Here is a 19,124-nt window from a genome sequence, read left to right on the forward strand (position 1 = left end):
ACCCGATCACCCGTTGATGCTACTGGGCCCAGACATACTGCAACAAACAAATCGCGATCACAACAGTGATCAAACATTCAAACAAAAAGAGAAAAACGGAAACCCCAAAACAATTAGGCAGCTCGAGCGCCAAAAATAAAAATAAACACGCTCCTCACTCCACAAACAAACCTGAACGCATGATACGTTCACCACGCATCGTAAACAAAACCTCCGCCAAAAAATAATAAACTCTCCCTTTCATAAATGTCGCTGCACTAACGTCCGCATCAAAACACAAGCATACAATCGCACTTTTAATGTCGCGCCTAACTTCAAGGAACTCTGCCACTCCCTCGGAATAAGACCAACTAGTACGAAAACTCATATTATTTTACAAAAAACGGACAAGTAAATCCCTACGCAGCGCGCTCTCTTACAAACACACAGTCAGCATTACCCCGTGACCCGGAATCACCTGTATGCTGACTGCGTGACCAGGATTGAATGAGAGAGAGCTCGAAAGAGCCAACCAAGGCGCTCTAAATAGCATTGAATCAGCTGACAGCTGTCATCCAATCACACAATCGCTCATACCATAATAAGGAAAAACCTAAATGACAACCGTCACAAGATCAATGTTCTTTTTGCCCTCAAATAAAGAATCAAATAGAGGTTCATTTGAAGTATTCTGAGGTCTTTAGAGGTTTAGCGAATGATACAATGCACATAGCCAAGTTCAAACAAATTTGGCTAAATGCGCTGTTGTGATAATGTCACATAAGAAGGATCACACACTAATGGAAAGTGCAGCACTATTCTTAAAAGCATGGTGCTGGTTCAATTTTGTCATGTAAATAAGATAAATAACGTGAGGCTGGCTGTTTTATTTGTTTAATATAGGAACAAACTGTAGATATGTTGTGTGTGTATGGGGATGCAGGAAAACCATTGTGGGGAGTGGGGAGTAGTGTTTTCTCAAATACCTTATTTAAGGTATTTTTATGCAGTGCTTCAGCATATTTGTAACTTTTAATATGCTTAGAGACTTCTCTTTTACTCAAAAACTACTGAAAAATATGGAAATGTTTCTGAAATCGCATATTGCTCTTTAATTTAGATCTACAATGTGTTTGTTTTACAGCCAGTTATTCCAGAATGAAAAAGGAGAGCTTCTGAAAGAGGGGGACATGGTGAAATTTAACAAACTAGCAGATACGCTTGAGATCATCGCGAAGCACGGAGCAGACGCTTTATACACTGGTGACATCGCCAGAGACCTTGTCAGTGACATACAGGCAGCAGGTGATTTAAAACATCACTCCACATTTCTGAATAAAAAAAGCCTGTAGATGTAAATAAATCACAGTTTGTGTTGTTTTTAGGAGGAACGGTTTCTCTGGAGGACCTAAATTCATTCAGGGCATCTGAATCCGATGCCTGGGAAGTGAATCTGGGAGACTATGACATGTACTTTCCTCCACCGCCAGCAGGAGGAGCGATACTTAGCTTCGTACTCAACACCATGCTAGGTGGGAAAAAAATATTTTTATTTAATAGTAGTTGCTTATCCTTACTTGAATCCTGGATCATTTGTGCTTCAGATATGAATGCCATAACCATGTGGACTACCATTTAAAACTATAGGGTTGGTATAACATGCCATGTTTTTGTGAGAAGTCGCTTAGCATTGTTAAATTTATGAGATGAAAAATACATCCTGAAATGACACCCGAATCCGCGGCTTCATACTAATCATCCACCCGCCACCCGCCCGCACATATTTTTTATCTGATATATATATCCGCACCCGATCCGCACCCGATCGTCACTTTAATAATTAAATTCTTTGTTTTAGGCATGATAGGTCACCGTCAGGGCCGGAGCAAACTGAACTGAAGCTCTAGTCTAGGCAAAAGATGATCATGTCGCCCTCATACTGAAAGCAAAAACGAGAGACGGAGGTGTGATTGTGCGTACGACAGCGAGGACGGGGGCGGATTCAGTGAGTTTTAATCTGCTCATATCTGATAGTAAAATACTACGTTAATCGTAAACGTTTTTAAATGAACATTTATTTATAAATGCAAAAGTTTGTCTTTAGACAACATTTTCTTCATTTTCAAATAGATACAGAAAGTAAAAATAAGACATTGTATCTTTTACAGATACAGGAACAAGATAACAAAAAGGGTGCCGCTTCAGCCTAATCTGCAGCTATGTTGTGTTGGCCTTTTTGTTCGCACTTTGCAAAAACAGAATAGCATCTACTGTTCCTGGATTCGGGCGATTCCGCCTAGCCTCCAAAACGTGGCCAGCTGCACTGACTTACACTTCATCCATTATTTTGGGCGTCTCATCTTCCCATTCTGCAAAACCCACTCTATGCTTTTTCGCTGGTCCACTGCCATGTCCCGCTACATCCACCCGCAACCCACCCGCAATTAATCATAATGTATTTTTTTTATTACCCGCCCATCCGACCCGTGAATTATCCGCAGCGTCCGCGGTTATAACCGCCATCCACGCATCACTACTATACACACATGGCTGTTTGACACTATTCTCGGCACCTATCGAGTCAGTGAGGGACCACAGACACCTGCATCGCGAAATGCGAAGGTTTTTTCCCATACAGCGTGCAGTGTCAAATTCGATTAAAACGACACACTTGTTTATACTTGCATCCAGTATCTCGTTTGTCATGGGGGCTTGCATGAAATGTTCCTGAATGAAAGTGAAAGTGCCAACTTGCAGTTAAAGTTGACTAATTAGGAATGAAACATTATTCGAATCATGCACTATAACATATAAAACGGGATCATGAAAGGAACATTCAATAAGCAACTCATGTAAACACCTTAATCATATTATTGTCTTATTCAGATTAAGGTGAATAATTCCATTATTGATATCCATGTAAATGTTGTCACTGTCACATGATTCTAGAAAAACCATTTAAATGTGCCAGTTTGCTGCTCATTTGAAACATTTCAGTTGTAAAGGCATAAGTTTTGCATCATATTTAAGAGGAAATAATGATACATTTTGTGTAGAGTTTTTTTTTTATATTTTATTAAAGGTACTTTTCACCAAAACATTCTGTCATCAGTTAAACTCTCATCACTTGTTCCAAACCTTTATACGTTTCTATATTCTGTTGAACATGGAAAAAAAAAACGTTTTGAAGAAAGCTGGAATTCTGTAACCATTGATTCCCATAGTGTTTGTCTAGTATGGATGCCAGTGATTACTGGCTTTTAACTTTCTTCAACTTTCTTCATGCACATTAGATTATGCACAAAGAGTATAATAAATAATTGTTTCAATAAAATTAGATTATGCACTGCTGTTAATAAAATATTCATTCTCTAATTAAGAGATGCATTCTCTTGCCTTTACTGCTGGACTGCATGCAGAACTCCAATCGTGTTCTTTCTCTCCTGCTTAATGCTGATGATGTCACGTATGAGGCCAAGCTACTTTGTTTGCAACAAATTTTATTGTATATATATATGAGCAGTGTCGGGGGTAACGCATTACAAATTACACAAGTTACATAATAATATTACATAGTAATACATAATAATATTCCAAGTAACGAGTAAAGTAACGCATTACTTTTCAAAATTAAGTCATAATTTTTGAGTTACTTTTTTAAAAATGTAACGCAAATTACTTTTTAGTTTAGTTAATTTGCTTTTAAAAAAGAAATTGTTGAATTAAAATGAACATAGTCATGTTGAATCCCACATGCAATGAGAGAATGCAGGAACAGACAGAAATGAAGACTGTAGAGCCTTACATTTCTGTGATGGAAAATTGTCATTATTTTAAACACATGGAAGAAAAAGAAAAGAGGATTATCTGAATGGACAGTGATCTTCTGGAGAAATAAAATTATCCTACATTTATTTTTTATTTGTTTTTTTAAAGGTAAATTAAGTTTATACAGTGTGTTGTTCATTGCAGAGCTCCTATATTAAAAAAAAAAGAAGAAAAAACCTGCAAGTCCTGAAAGAGATCAAGCCTCAGCCAGGTCAGAAGTAATGTAAACCATTACTTATTATAAAAATTAACTAAGTAGTGCAACTAGTTACCTTATTTGGGAGTAACTCTATATTGTAATGCATTACTTTCAAAAGTAACTTCCCCCAACACTGTACATGAGCAATATCCCATCTTTAGCGCTGTGTTATGGCTGTATATCAGCACTGCTGTGATGTGTGCACATTGCACAGCAAGTGCTGATATACTGTACAGCAATACTGCAATGCTACTTGTGGGATGTTGAGTTTATACAACAGTTCGACAGCTTTATATATATATATATATATATATAAAATCTAATCAAACGCGTGTCAAAAACCATGTATTCATATACAGCAGCTGACTGTCTAAACAGCAAAAGCCATTGCTAATTTTAAAACTTCACTTTAGTTAATTCAAAGTAGATTTGAATTATTCCCTTGCATAGTGTAAACTGAGTATTGTAATGTCTTAAGCCTGGTTTATACTTCTGCGTCAAGTGATCCTCGTGACCCACGGCGTATGCAATGTGCGTAGCCGTGCATTCAAACTTCCGTGTTCTGTTTCTGTTGCTCTGCAATAACACTGCTGAAACACTAGCTGGCAGTAGGTGTTTATGTTCCTCTGTGTCGAGTTTCTTCACTGGTGTTTCATTTTCACATAGTTCTTTTGTGTTTATCTGCTGCATCCAGGTATTCACTAAAATTAACCCTATAAAAGCCAAATCAACGCAAACACTACTAGACTATTCATTCATTTTCTTTTCGGCTTAGTCCCTTTAGTAATCTGGGGTTGCCACAGCGGAATGAACCACCAACTTATCCAGCATATGTTTTACGCAGTGGATGCCCTTCCAGCTGCCACCCATCTCTGGGAAAAATCCATACACACTCATTCACACTCATACACTACGGACAATTTTAGCCTACCCAATTCACCTGTACCGCATGTCTTTGGACTGTGGGGGAAACCGGAGCACCCGGAGGAAACACACGCGAACACAGGGAGAACATGCAAACTCCACACAGAAACGCCAACTTGCCCAGCCGAGGCTTGAACCAGCGACCTTCATGCTGTGAGGCGACAGCACTACCTACTGCACCACTGCATCACCCACTACTAGATTACTAAATACAGCAATACATATACAAAAGGTAGAGATTAAATAACCTGTTCTGTAATGATTTGTTTAGCTGCAGTTTCAAATATCTGCTGAGAAAAACATTTATTTACGTTTATTATTACCTTTTGTTTATGATTATTACATGTTCTCTGTCACCATTGTATGGCGGGGCAATGTAAAGTCAACTGACTAATCCCTGTTGCTCCAATGCTGCGGTTTGTAATACAAAGCATTCTTATTAAATATCACTGCAATTTAAATCAAATGTTATTTATTGAACAATAACATTTAACATTATATCCATATGCTAAGTAAATCTGTCAAAGCAATAATGACAAAGTTTTCATTTAGGATAATATATTACATTAAGCTGTAAAATAAAATAAAACACAAACATTGTGGTCAAATCTATTTGCTCTAGAAGTGTCTATGAAAGGCTACCCAAGCATTGGAAGTCCCATGCATCTACAAAATCATTCACATATTTTTAAATAGGCACTATAAATAAACTGCATATTAGCAATCTAAATAACTACATTCTTGCCTAAAACAGTATCAAATGACATTATTTGGTCCACAGCCACAGTATTTTTTACAAGCTATACTGAGTTTAGTCCTAAACAGGGGTAAATAGACTGAATAAGTTGTAATACTGACAGAATATTGCACAGGTGTCAGATTTGAGAGCCAAAAGAACTGTTGTGTATATTTATGTATTTTTTGTTTTTATACAACAACATTTTTATATATTTTTTATTACTTTTTATTGAAAATTAGCTAGTTGTCTAATCTTTTGATTTTAAACTATAACCGTGATTAATTTCTCTCTGTTTCTCAGGTTTCAATCTAAGTTCTGCATCTCTGGAGGGAGACGAGAAGGTCTTAACATTCCAGCGTTACGTAGAAACCTGTAAATTTGCCAACGGCCTTAAAAAGTTCATGAAAGATCCCAACTTTGCCTCTCAAACGGTAGGCCCTCTATGGGAAGTAGTTTGTTTTACATATTAAGTGTATATGTTTAGAAAGGATACCATTGGTCAGACTGTACTTTGGGAACTCAACAGAAACATTACAGTCATTACGATCTCTGGAGGCAGTGGTGTAATGTGCTGTAATGACTTAAGTGCTGTTTTCTGGGCGATCATTACTGCAGGCAGTAAAGTACAGCACTGCAACACTGCCATTATTGCTGGCAACCCACTGGTTACGGCACACATAGAGTCATGCATTAGTTCATCGTCCTCCACGTTCTGTGTGGCTTCAACAGGAGGCGGTTGAGATCATTCAGAAGCATTTTGCCGACAAAGTGAGAGCAAAAATCAGCCCTGACCACAGTTATGATGCCAGCTACTATAACGTCACCCCGTATTTGGACTCGCATGGCACTACTCATGTGTCTGTGCTCGCTGAGGATGGTATGGCTGTTTCTGTGACCAGCACCATCAACCACATGTATGTGCGCTTAATAATATTCACACAGTAAGTGCTACACTCAGTGAGATGTTGCTTATTATTTAGGCCGTGTTTCTGTCCGGTTTCAGATTTGGATCCAGGATTTTCTCCTCCAAAACAGGCATCCTTCTCAATAATGAACTTGCAGACTTCTGTGGAAAAACTGATCAGATTCATGCTGGTCAGTAAATCTTCATGAATGACTTCTCCTTTGTGCAATTCCTGTTAGGTACTGCTCCTGAAATTCAAGGGTTGTTTCAGAATCAGTATTAAGTTACTTTTTAGGTTGAGGGCTGTTTTAGTTATTCACTATTTATTGGTATTAAGTAGGTTATCAACTACAAGTTTATATATATATATATATATATATATATATATATATATATATATATATATATAAACTTGTAGTTGAAAACCTACTTAATACCAATAAATAGTGAATAACTATAACAGCCCTTAACCTAAAATGTAACTTAATACTGATTCTGAAACAACCCTTGAATATATATATATATATAATATATATATATATATATATATATATATATATATATATATATATATATATATATATATATATATATATACATATATATATATATATATATATATATATATATATATATATATATATATATATATATATATATATATATATATATATATATATATATATATATATATATATACATATACATATACATACATACATACACACACACACAGAAATAAAGTTAGAAAATCTGTCACTGGGGCATATATACATATTCATATACATATACATATACATATATATACATATACATATATATATATACATATACATATACATATATATACATATACATATATATATATACATATACATATACATATATATATATACATATACATATACATATACATATATTTATATTATATTATATTATATTATTATATTATATTATATATATACATACACACACACACAGAAATAAAGTTAGAAAATCTGTCACTGGGGCAGTACCTTTTCATACCATATTTTTGTACACTTTTGTACAAAAATATGGTACATTTTTGTACCATACAGGTGGACATTAGTACTTTTAGGGTGCACTTTTGTACTTTTAAGGTTTACCTTTGTACAGTTACAATTGGCCCATTTCCACTGAGTGATACGGTGCGGTACAGTTCCGTTCGGTACGGTTTTATGGCCATTCCCACTGTCAAAGGGTACATAAAAGCAAACTGTACTGTACCACTTTTTGGTTACTCTTTGCAAGGGGGAACCTATAATGAAAAAAGAGTACCAAAAGGTGGAGCGGTAAAGTCTAGAATGGATATGCGGCCGGCCGGAAGTGCGATATGCACATTTATATAGCAGCATTTTTTTATGGCACTGTATAACAATAATTAAGATTTTTACAGTACTGTGATGGTTGGGTTTAGGGTTGGGGTGGGAGTAGGCGTTAAAAAATAAAATTTATTGGGTGATTTAATAGATTACATAAATAATACTCGGTACAACTACTGCTTTTATGTTACTGTGACGGTTGGGTTTAGGGGTGGGGTGGGGTGGGTTTAGACAATAATAAAATACAATAAATGAGTAATTTAATAAATAATAGAAAAAATTCTCGTTAACTTCCGGCCGCAATCGAATCTGATCTAGCAGAAACCAGGTGGAGCAAGACGCGCAGCTGAAAGCTATTGGTTTACAGAGATATGTCACTCGCAGAAGCAGGAGAAAGAAAACAAAGGAAGCGCCATTTTTAAATACACAGCCGAGACATTACACCGTAATAATATATACATATTATAACAAGCTATGGTCGACCCGAGCTCAAACAAACCTTGAAAGAACAAACTTCTTGAGCTCATATTAATAAGGTGCACATGATTATTGAAGTGCTTCTGATATCCGATCCTTTTTGAAAGGGACAAATGTGAGAATGAAGCACGGAAAAACAAAGAAGAAGCCAGAAAAAAACAGCAGCAAATGATGCTTCTTCAACCTAAACCATGAACAAACTGCCATGTTTAACTATTATCATCGCCTTTTGGACTATTATGAACTCGGAATGATGGAATATAACCTTTCTAACAAGAGGTTACATGTGCTGCTGAAGATTAAAGACACATATGAGAGGTTTGCACTGACTGGGCTATATTTCAGGTTGTTTTTGAACCCAAATAAGGACTAAATGTCTGGTGTGTGTAGTTCTTCTGAAGTTGGTAACATATCGGAGACTGTAAGGGTCTGTATCTGTTCATATATGTTGCATTGATTTATTTATTTAATATAATTGCAGACGTTACAGTAGGCTATTTCGCACATCATTGATATGCAGTTATAATTAAATTATGTTCTTAGAAAAGTTAGTAATGAACGTTTATACACAAGTATTTGTGTATAAAGCATCTGTTTTTGTGAGTGCTTCTCGTATGATAAGTAAACGACCGTTACATTACATTTACTGTGACATTTCCTTGAGTAAAAATGACATCGTCTGAAACTTTTTGTCGTACACCATACCAACCTAAAGGGTACCCTTTTAGCAGTGGAAACGCAAGGCTGATGAAGGTGACCCATACTGACCATTTGTTCTTTTTAGTTGTTAATATGTACCTTTAAGCAGGAGGCGAATTATACATTGACGAAGTGTGTGTGTGTGTGTGTGTGTGTGTGGGGGGGGGGGGGGTGTTTTAAGGGATATTGAGTTGTTCTCAATGACATTTGTGATATTAAATAAACGGTGACAGGTTTGCATTCCAGCACCTATTACTGGATGACCATGAAAGACTGCACATATTTTTTATTTTACTATAACCTTATTTTACTGTGTAACCTACTTGTGCGAGCAAGTGTATATAAAAAATACAAACTATGCATCGGTTTATGAGCACCTACAGTACAAACGCCTATTTTACGAGAATCATGTTGTTAACTCTTACGCTGTCTTTTGGTGCTCTCGATTTGCCAGTTTCAAACCGCTAAATTTATATTTTTAGCACAAACATGCAATTACAATGGTATGAACCATTGTAGGGGTGGTCAAATGGATATTTACATTTATCTATTATTTTAAATAGTAATATTATTTAAGATGCAGATCAGAGAAAACGATTTCTTAATTTTTAAAGAGCAGACCCCCTCAAACATCTCGTTTTGATGTTCTTCAGGGGGATCAAGTGTTAATTAGAGGGGCCAGACCCCCCCTGTAATTCGCACCCTGCCTCTAGGTACCTTTTGAAAAGAGATCATCCCAGTGGCAGATTTTGTGCCCTTATTTCTGAGAGTATATAAAAAAATAAAAATCTTAAGTATATAAAAATAATAATTATAAAGAAAGACAGTTGAAGTCAGAATTATTAGCCCCCTTGAGTTATTAGCCCCCTTGTTTATTTTTTTCCCCCAATTTCTGTTTAACAGAGAGAAGATATTTTCAACACATTTCTATTCATAATAGTTTTAATAACTCATCTCTAATAACTGATTTATTTTATCTTTGCCATGATGACAGTAAATAATATTTGACTAGATATTTTTCAAGACACTCCTATACAGTTTAAAGTTACATTTAAAGGCTTAACTAGGTTAATTAGGTTAACTAGGCAGGTTAGGGTAATTAGGCAAGTTATTGTATAACGATGGTTTGTTCTGTGGACTATCGAGAAAAAAATATAGCTTAAAGGGGCTGATAATTTTGACCTTAAATTTTTATTTTTTTTTTAAATTAAAAGCTTTTATTCTAGCTGAAATAAAATAAATAAGACTTTCTCCAGAGGAAAAAATATTATCAGACATACTGTGAAAATTTCCTTGCTCTGTTAAACATCATTTGGGAAATATTTAAAAAAGAAAAAGAAAAAAAAAATCGAAGGGGGCTAATAATTCAACTGTAGATACATTTTGCAAAACATACCCAAATAATCTTTATGTACATTTTATTAAATTGTTTACAGTGTTATTGTAAATGTTTGAAATTGTTAATATAAATAAATTTTCTTAATTTTTTTAGATATAACGGTACAAGATTTTAATTTCTGCCGTGTGTTGCTTATCAGATATTTAAACTAATATCAGACCTCCTAGTTTTTCACGATTTGTTTTGTGATTTGTTTTTGCGATTAAAAATGACAGATTTTGTGGCAGTAATTCCCAGAAATTTGCGGACAATTTTGCAATTAAAAAATGTTAAATATTATATGTATTTACCATATTAGGTAGCCTGCTAAGTTAGGTGAGCAATCTTCACATGTAAATCACTCGTGCTTCATCTGCATCTGCTTACTGCACAAGCTGAAAACTCCTCCGCCTCCCATTCCACATAATGTAATGATTGTGAGTGAGCAGGTGAGACGTCATATTTCGAGAGACACTCAAATACATCATGTGCAATGTCTATAATCATGTAAAACAATTCATTGTAAACTAAAATAAATATAATTTGATTATATGGTTTCGAATTGGATGTTTAAAAGATTATTTACATTTTGTTTTGTGATTATTTTGAGTTTAATTAAGAATTTTGCAGGAAAATGTGTGAACTCAGCAATCACGGAATCACAAAAAACTAGGGGGTCTGTAATATACTCTGCTAGAATTTTACTTATGATACATTCATTCATTCATTTTCTTTTCGGCTTAGTCCCTTTATTAATCTGGGGTCGCCACAACGGAATGAACTGCCAATTTATCCAGCATATGTTTTACGCAGTGGATGCCCTTCCAGCTGCAACCCATCACTGGGAAACACCCATAGATTCTCATTCACACACATACACTACAGACAATTTAGCCTACCCAATTCACTTGTACCGCATTACTTTGGACTTTGGGGGAAACCTTAGCACCCAGAGGAAACCCACACAATCGCAGGGAGAACATGCAAACTCCACACAGAAATGCCAACTGACCCAGCCAAGGCTCTAATGATACATTCATATATATATATATATATATATATATATATATATATATATATATATATATATATATATATATATATATATATATATATTTATATATATATTTATAGAAACATAGTTATAACATACTTTAATAGACATACATCTACTGTAATAGAAATAAATTGGCAAATTCCAAAAATTTGTTTGATTTAAGAAGTGTAAACCAGAACTTATGTAACTTTTCGCTGAAGTGTTACATTATGTCATTGTTATAATTCAGACTTAATCAGTGTAGCACATTTGCTCTAACAAATCCTTTCATAGGTTAGATCAGGTGATAAAGAGATCCCTGAGGTAAGCATAGCACTTTTCTTATGAAATATAGTAATTTTGCATCAAAACAGTTGATTTAGACAGATTCACACAATAATAAATATAAAAGTTCTGGAATATTGATGATTCTGGATGCACATATACTTGTGAGTGTGAGTGTGTGTTGTGTATTGACCTTATTATTTTAAATGAGAGCAGGTGTAACCCTTGGAACTGACCAGAAGTTTTGGGATTCCGGTCTCATTCAGTTCCATTGATTTTTAGCTGTAACAAAACAGCTTATTATGCTGCGCTATGTTGCAAACTGCTGTTTTCTTCTTCCTTTTCTTCTTCTTCTTTTATTTATTGTCATAAACACAGCTGTTTGTAGAGCAACTAGTTTGACCATTTACTGCCGTTTGTTGTTTTTAGTCATTTCCACCATGGCCAAAGTCCTAAAAAACAATTGCAGAAAAGAGCTTGCGCCTGCATTTCAGAATGAAGTAAATAGTCTGATTTGTATGTGTGTGTGTAAAGGTGAACAGCCGCCCTCCTCCATGTCTCCAGTGGTCCTTCACTCCAGATCTAAAAAGCACATTGTGGTCATAGGAGCATCAGGGGGCAGCATGATTACCACCGGGGTGGCGCTGGTGAGTTTCAACCACACTCTACTGTGATCCTTATCACAAATCTCCAGTCTTCCCAGAAATTAAATGTGAAGTTTGAGTCCAAAAACATTTTGTATGATTGATTTAAAGGCTGTAAATGTCCCTTTTTGGCTAGAAGCAAATCTGACTCTTTTATGTGTCTCTTTATATGCAAATAAGCCACTGACCCACAACTCAAACCAAAAGCATTGTTTTGGTTTTATATATTTTAGTTTACATCAAAAAAACATGTTTTTTTTTGTGGGCGCCAATAGCCTAGTGCAGTTTTTCCCAACCCTATTCCTGCAGGCACACCAACAGTACATATTTTGGATGTCTCCCTTATCAGACCCATTGATTTCAGGTTTTGGAGTCTCTTCTAATGTTCTGATGAGTTGATTCAGGTGTGCATCTTTAGGAGGAGGTTGAAAATGTGTACTATTGGTGTGCCTTCGGGAACATGGTTGGGAAAGTTTTATAAGTTTGAAACTAATTTAAAACAGAGCTTGTTTGTAATAACGACAGTAAAATCACGATGTCATTCTTAACTGCTATAATCACCATGGCTGCATGGTGTCAGTAAACGCTAATATGTCTGAGTGTGTGTATACTACAAAAAGCATTTGTGTGAGACTCATCATTTCAGAAAGACTTGAATAAACTCCAACACAAATACATCAAATAAACTATTTTTGACTAATGAGCTGTATTTCAGCTTCATTTGAGTCTGTGTCTGTCACTGTGCTGTTTATCTGGCTTAAAGCACAATGAGAAGCAGACACGGACATGGGAATGGTGGGGAGGGAGAAGCAGCTCATTTGAATTTAAAGCCACAGGATACAAAAGCAGCTACAATGTATACTCAGACAGCAAAATGGGCAGATTCTGGAGGCTATAATAAATAATCTGATGGTTGTTTTGAGCTGAAAAAGTACAGACACATTCTGGAGACACCAAAGGCTTATCATACATCTTGTAAAATGAGTAAAACAGGTGCTCTGTGAATTTCTAAAACAAGATTTTAGACCTCAAAATGTCTTTAATTAAATGAATACCCAATCGGACCAACACCCATCCAATCACCAACAATTTATATATACAATATATATATTACAAAGAGATCTTTATTTCACAACAGCTGTTAGACATTTAGACATTAGACATTTTTTTATTAAGTTGCCTAATCAGAAAAAGAAAACTAAAAACAATTACACAATTCCTCATGATATTAAAAACAGCAATATATCCCTTTACATAATCTTCTATTTACACAAAAATATTTATAGAAGAAAGTGTAAGTGGACATAACAACAACATAAAACAATTAGCTTTTATAATAAATTTGGACCAAAAGCAAACAAATATATATTTGTAATTATTTATGTAGTTTTCTACATAATAAATATACTTTTGACAATGTTAAACTTGTCATTAAAAAAAAGAAACATTATGTTAAAAAAAGTATGTTGTTTTGACATTTTGACATTAAAATATGTGGTTGAGAATAACTACATTTGATTTTTTTTCAATTGCATTGGTCCAAACAGGCCATTGCAAAAAAAAGTCTCATTTATAATGGTCTTAAAAGGGTCTTAAAGAGCCTCTATTATGCATTAAAAAGGGTCATATTTTGGTTTTAAGGGTCTCTAATAACAGGCTGATTTGCATGCATGGTCAAAAAACTCTTTCATTGTCTTATAATATGCATTCATTTTTACCTAATTATCCCAGCGACTCCCATATGAATCGTTAAGCGATTCATTTGTTTCTAAACCCATCTTTAGCGTGAAGCTAATCTGTGCTTATTGGACCGATGACTGCCTATTGCAATTGGTCGACAGCTTTCAGCGCGGAAAACTCCTGTAATCTTAACCCCCACCCCCAAAGCATTTTGGTACGGTCTGTGAAACCCCCATGTCGCCAACATTGATATAGGATCTGATCGCAGCGGCCCTTCTGAAACACGCTTCATAGTAGTTAACGTACTAACACCACAGTACACAGAACCCGGTTCTCAACAGTGTTAAGCAGGTCGCACACTCTAAAAGCGTCGCAAATTCTAAAAGTTCTAAAATTCTAAAAATTCAAAAATATTCAGCGGCTGTTCGCGACGCCCAGCCACGACTCAGGACACTGTTCATATTTCTGCCATGCCTCAGAGCGCCATCTGATTAGTTTAGCAGTGCAGTTAAACACCAGCATATTGCTCCATTCTTAACCATGACACACATTCAGTATTAATCCACACAGCGGCAAAAGCTGGACTATTTTGAAACTTGACCACTGCACGTGTGTAGGAACAGCTGACGGTGGCCATAGCAATGACAAACAGCAGTGGAATGCAAGCTCACAAACGCATTTAAATCCGTAAACAAAGCGTCACGCGTTGCGTTTTCAATGTGGCTTTAGATGCGATATGAGAACATAAAGAGTTAACAAGATACAGTACAAGCTGGAGCGGTAACAAGTATCAAAACACAATTAAATACATAATTTGCAAGCTAGAGAAAACAAGGAGGCAACTATTTTAATTGCACTTACTTACACTTGTGAAATAAAGGAAGAAACTGATCCACGAGCTTTGTACTGATAAAGTTCTTGTCGAGCTCTGTCAAAGTCCCACACATCAATAGTCTTTTCTGATCCTTCCTTTAACAAACGTCCAACGAATCCCCCGTTGTAAGTGTGTAGATCGCAGAAGCATTCGTCAGAAAAATGGCATGAACAGCACAAGGCTGGGCGATAATGCTGAGGTAATTTTGCAAAAATAAACCTTAACCTCTGACTCTTCACAGCTTCATCTTTGGGTAGAGAAAATAACAACAACTTTCCCTCACACTTCCAGTAATATCCAGCTGAGCACATTCAACCATCTGTGGGCGGCACCACAGGTTTCGATTTTCCCGGGTTTGCACGTGCAACAATTGGGTGGGGCTTATGTTTCGTATCGACGTCACGCCGAAACGGCTAAAGACTCTTTATTAAGACGATTCGTTTGAAGCACTATGAGTCGACTCTTTTATAGATGAATCAATAGTTTTAAACACTGTCCACTTTCAGATTTAAGCCTTAGCTGGATAGTTCACTTTACTCAGAGCTGTGTTACGCACTACATGGAAGGTCATTTTCAAAAACCCATAATAGGGGCTCTTTAAGGGTGCTTTCACATCTGTAGTTCGCTTCATTTGGTCAGGATCAAGGGCAATAAATGATACATTGTAGCATTTTCTGCCGTCTATAGGTCCTTTTCACACCACACTGCACCATATCACTCATTGGCCAGATGTTATTAAACGCATTTCCTAAACTTCTTATCTATTGGTCAGAATTCACGTGCGGGAAAATGCCAATGGAACTCCCACAAGTAAACAAACCGGCAGACACAAAATGTCTCTTTTTACCATGGAGCTACGACTGCGCTGATAGTTTGTATACATCACTTTAGACAAACTATTCATTTCGAGAATGAAGCGCGGCTGCGGCTGGAAAACAATGTTTAAATGAATCGCACATCACTTCAGGAGGAGGAGTGAATTAATTTTGCTAAACTGTGACATGGTCGTCTTGCGGAAATATTACCAACGATCCATCAGGTAATGTTTTCCCCTCTCTCTCTCTCTCTGTTGGTAAAGCGCTGTCAACAAATATTTTTCCTCAACGCCCCATAATGCACAGCGCATCGGCCTACGGCAGCTGTATTAGTCCAAAGGCGCAGTACTTTTTGCAGTTGGGTCTGTTTTAGTTTGGATCATATTCTCACCACAAACGAACCGCTCCAGGAAAGCGTACCATCTCTACGAGGAGGTCTCGGTACATATTTTTAGTCCGCTTTTGGTGCGCACTCGAGAACGATTGCTGCATTCACACCTGCCCAAACGAACTGCACCAAGAGGGAAAACGAATTTTAGTGCAATTCAACCAAAGTAAATAAGGCAGGTGTGAAAGCACCCTAAAAAGTCTTAAATTTGACTTGATGAAACCTGCAGAAACCCTGGGTTAAGTGCACTGACATACAGTATAGCATATAGAGTTCGATTCCAGGCTCGAGGTTCTTTGCCAATCCTGTTACCCTCTCTCTGCTCCCCACACAATGTTTAGCTATCGATTGAATGATTTGCTTTTAATTACATGAACTGAATAACTGAGTTCAAGTTTAATGAATTATCATTCATTCATTCTTAGACTCTTATGAACTTCCTGTGGTTTGGCAAGACTCTGCAGGACTCCATTGATGCACCTGTGGTGTTTGTAGACTCCAAAAATGTTCTCAACTTTGAGCCCTTGTTTGACAAGGTAAGTAGAGGCAAATGTTCCTCCAGCAAAGTGTTTGTAAAGGACCAAGTGAAGTTTAAAACCACTTTCATCTCTTCTCCAGATAGTTGTGGAGTCGCTTAATAAGATCGGGCACAAAGTCAAAGTCCCACAGATATTTTATAATGTGGTCAATGCAGTTTCAAAGGAAAACCACTGTATAGTGGCCGTTTCTGACTCAAGGAAAAAAGGAAAAGCTGCTGGATATTAACCTGAAGTTCAGCTGGAGACAAACTCACTCCAGCACTCGTGACTCTTCATCATCTGTGCCGTTTTTTTGAATAAGAAGTGCATGATAAATAGTTTCAAACACCATCAAAATGTGATTTGTTTTGGTGTATTTTTAGCGAACACCATCAAAATGTGACTTTTTATTGACTGTGAAATAAATATACACAATATATTTATTGTAAATATACATTTTTGTATATGTGTGCACACAATATGTGACTGATATTTTGCAATATTTAAAATACAGTTTTGTGTGTTCAAAATCTTTTTTTATTATGAGTGTATGTGCGCACAGAAAGGAATCGTAAAGGTCAAACATACAATATGCCAGGATTTGTCTTGATGTTTAATGAAATACTTTTATTTCACATGGATCAACAAAATTGATGAAAAATACAGATATTATTTTGAATAACTGAATGCAAAATTAATATTTTCCACAAAACAAAATCTATTTTTAACATTGATAATAAGAAAGGGATTTGAACAGCGAATCAGCCTGTTAGAATGATTTGTGAAGGATCATGTGACACTGAAGACTGGAGTAATTCAACTTACTTAGCCAATACAAATAGTAAAAATCTTTTTTTACTATTCACCCAAACTTTTACATGGTAGCACTTGTTTGTCCTTTATAAAAATAGTTTTAAACACTGCTGGCTAACACACCTGTCTTTCTTTCATAGTTTTACGGTTATTCTATGTTTGGCCATGATGGTTAAACCAAAACACATAAAGCAATGTTTATAACCACAACTGATGTTTTACAATTTCACCTTTTTATGTTAGTATATAATAAAAGTGTAACTTTAAAATGTTTTGAATACAAATGTAAAATAAAATGTTTAATATCAAAATATTACTGTGAAGAATCTGTTTTTGAAACTTTAAGGGTTGTGTAGATACGTTTTTTTCAATTATGTTTACATGACATTTGTATTGTGTGTGAAGTTTTGGAAGTTACATAAAAAAATAAATAAAAAAATAATTCACACAGATTTGCCAACCAAAAGTTGGCGACATCACATTGTAAAAAAACACTACAAGCCTTTGGTCCACCATTGTTGTTTTGGTTGTCAAGTACTTGCACTTGACTTTTGAATAATAATGGCATCACCATATTCTAAAGAATCATGTTTTCGTAATTCAGACACTTCTCAAAGATATAGATAGTTCTCAAAAACTTGCACTTTGCACCTTTACCATCTGTTTTCTGTTGTCATAAAAATGAACAGTCAAAGTCAATTTGTCATCTAATCTAAGTTTGTGAACCAAACTCTTTACTCTAAAAATGCTTTGTTGTTGTAACCCAGCATTGGGTCTAATACGGGCAAAGTTTTATCATGTTGTGAAAATTTCAAGATATGTATTCACAGATAACTAAAAATAAAGGCTCCACCAGGTATTTCGAATCATCTTGACTGTTGACTTTTACATCCATATTTATATGCATGTCTATCTCTGCCACTGTTTGGGATGACTTTCGGTCTTATGTGACTATGTCTTGTCTAACACAATTTAAATTTTATATTTCAACACAATTTCTTTTTGTATATGTCTAACACAATTTAAAACTACTCACCAGGTTCTTTTAATAACATTATACTTTTGTCCATAGTAACTACTGTTTAAATTCTGGCTTTACATTTAGTAGGCCACAAGCGATCATTTGTAATATGTGTTTGTATTATTTTGTCATGAACCAAAAGAAAACAATAAAAAAACTTGAATTAAAATTTGAATTTAAAAAAATGGGGCAAGTAAAACTTTCACCGACCATTAGAAAAAATAATTAGCATTTTAGGCTAATTTATACTTCTGTGTCAAGAGTTCACTTTTGCTATGGCGCAACCTATGCGTGGACGCATAGCCCTCGCCGTGCACCTCTTAAAAACGTCGCAGCAACGTGTAGCGCAAGCTCTGTGATTGGTTGGCTTGGTAGCACTGACGAATGTTAACATAAACACCTACTGCCAGCTAGTGCTGCGGAAATGTTATTGAAGAGCAACAGAAACAGCGCGCAGAAGTATAAATGCACGGCGATCACTTGACGCAGAAGTATAAACCAGGCTTTAGCCATTCATAATGGTCTTAAAATTGACTTGGTAAAACCTGCATCCAATGGGTTGTTATTGCAGAATGTAGGC

The 19,124-nt window shown here is 35.7% G+C and overlaps 1 protein-coding gene across 1 annotated transcript in view; it reads left to right on the forward strand.

The window, feature by feature from the left end:
- ggt5a (gamma-glutamyltransferase 5a) overlaps positions 1 to 18,338 on the forward strand; it is a 36,131-nt gene extending 17,793 nt beyond the window's left edge. Inside the window, exons 5-12 of the mRNA XM_056463352.1 lie at positions 1,124 to 1,284; positions 1,365 to 1,511; positions 5,970 to 6,100; positions 6,399 to 6,583; positions 6,673 to 6,764; positions 12,326 to 12,438; positions 16,618 to 16,728; positions 16,811 to 18,338. Coding sequence (XP_056319327.1) covers positions 1,124 to 1,284; positions 1,365 to 1,511; positions 5,970 to 6,100; positions 6,399 to 6,583; positions 6,673 to 6,764; positions 12,326 to 12,438; positions 16,618 to 16,728; positions 16,811 to 16,957 — 1,087 coding nt within the window. The 3' untranslated portion in view covers positions 16,958 to 18,338. The remainder of the gene's footprint in view (positions 1 to 1,123; positions 1,285 to 1,364; positions 1,512 to 5,969; positions 6,101 to 6,398; positions 6,584 to 6,672; positions 6,765 to 12,325; positions 12,439 to 16,617; positions 16,729 to 16,810) is intronic.
- Positions 18,339 to 19,124: the final 786 nt, after the last annotated feature.

The sequence above is a fragment of the Danio aesculapii genome, chromosome 8, assembly GCF_903798145.1.
Source record: "Danio aesculapii chromosome 8, fDanAes4.1, whole genome shotgun sequence".
Classification (NCBI taxonomy): Eukaryota; Metazoa; Chordata; class Actinopteri; order Cypriniformes; family Danionidae; genus Danio; species Danio aesculapii.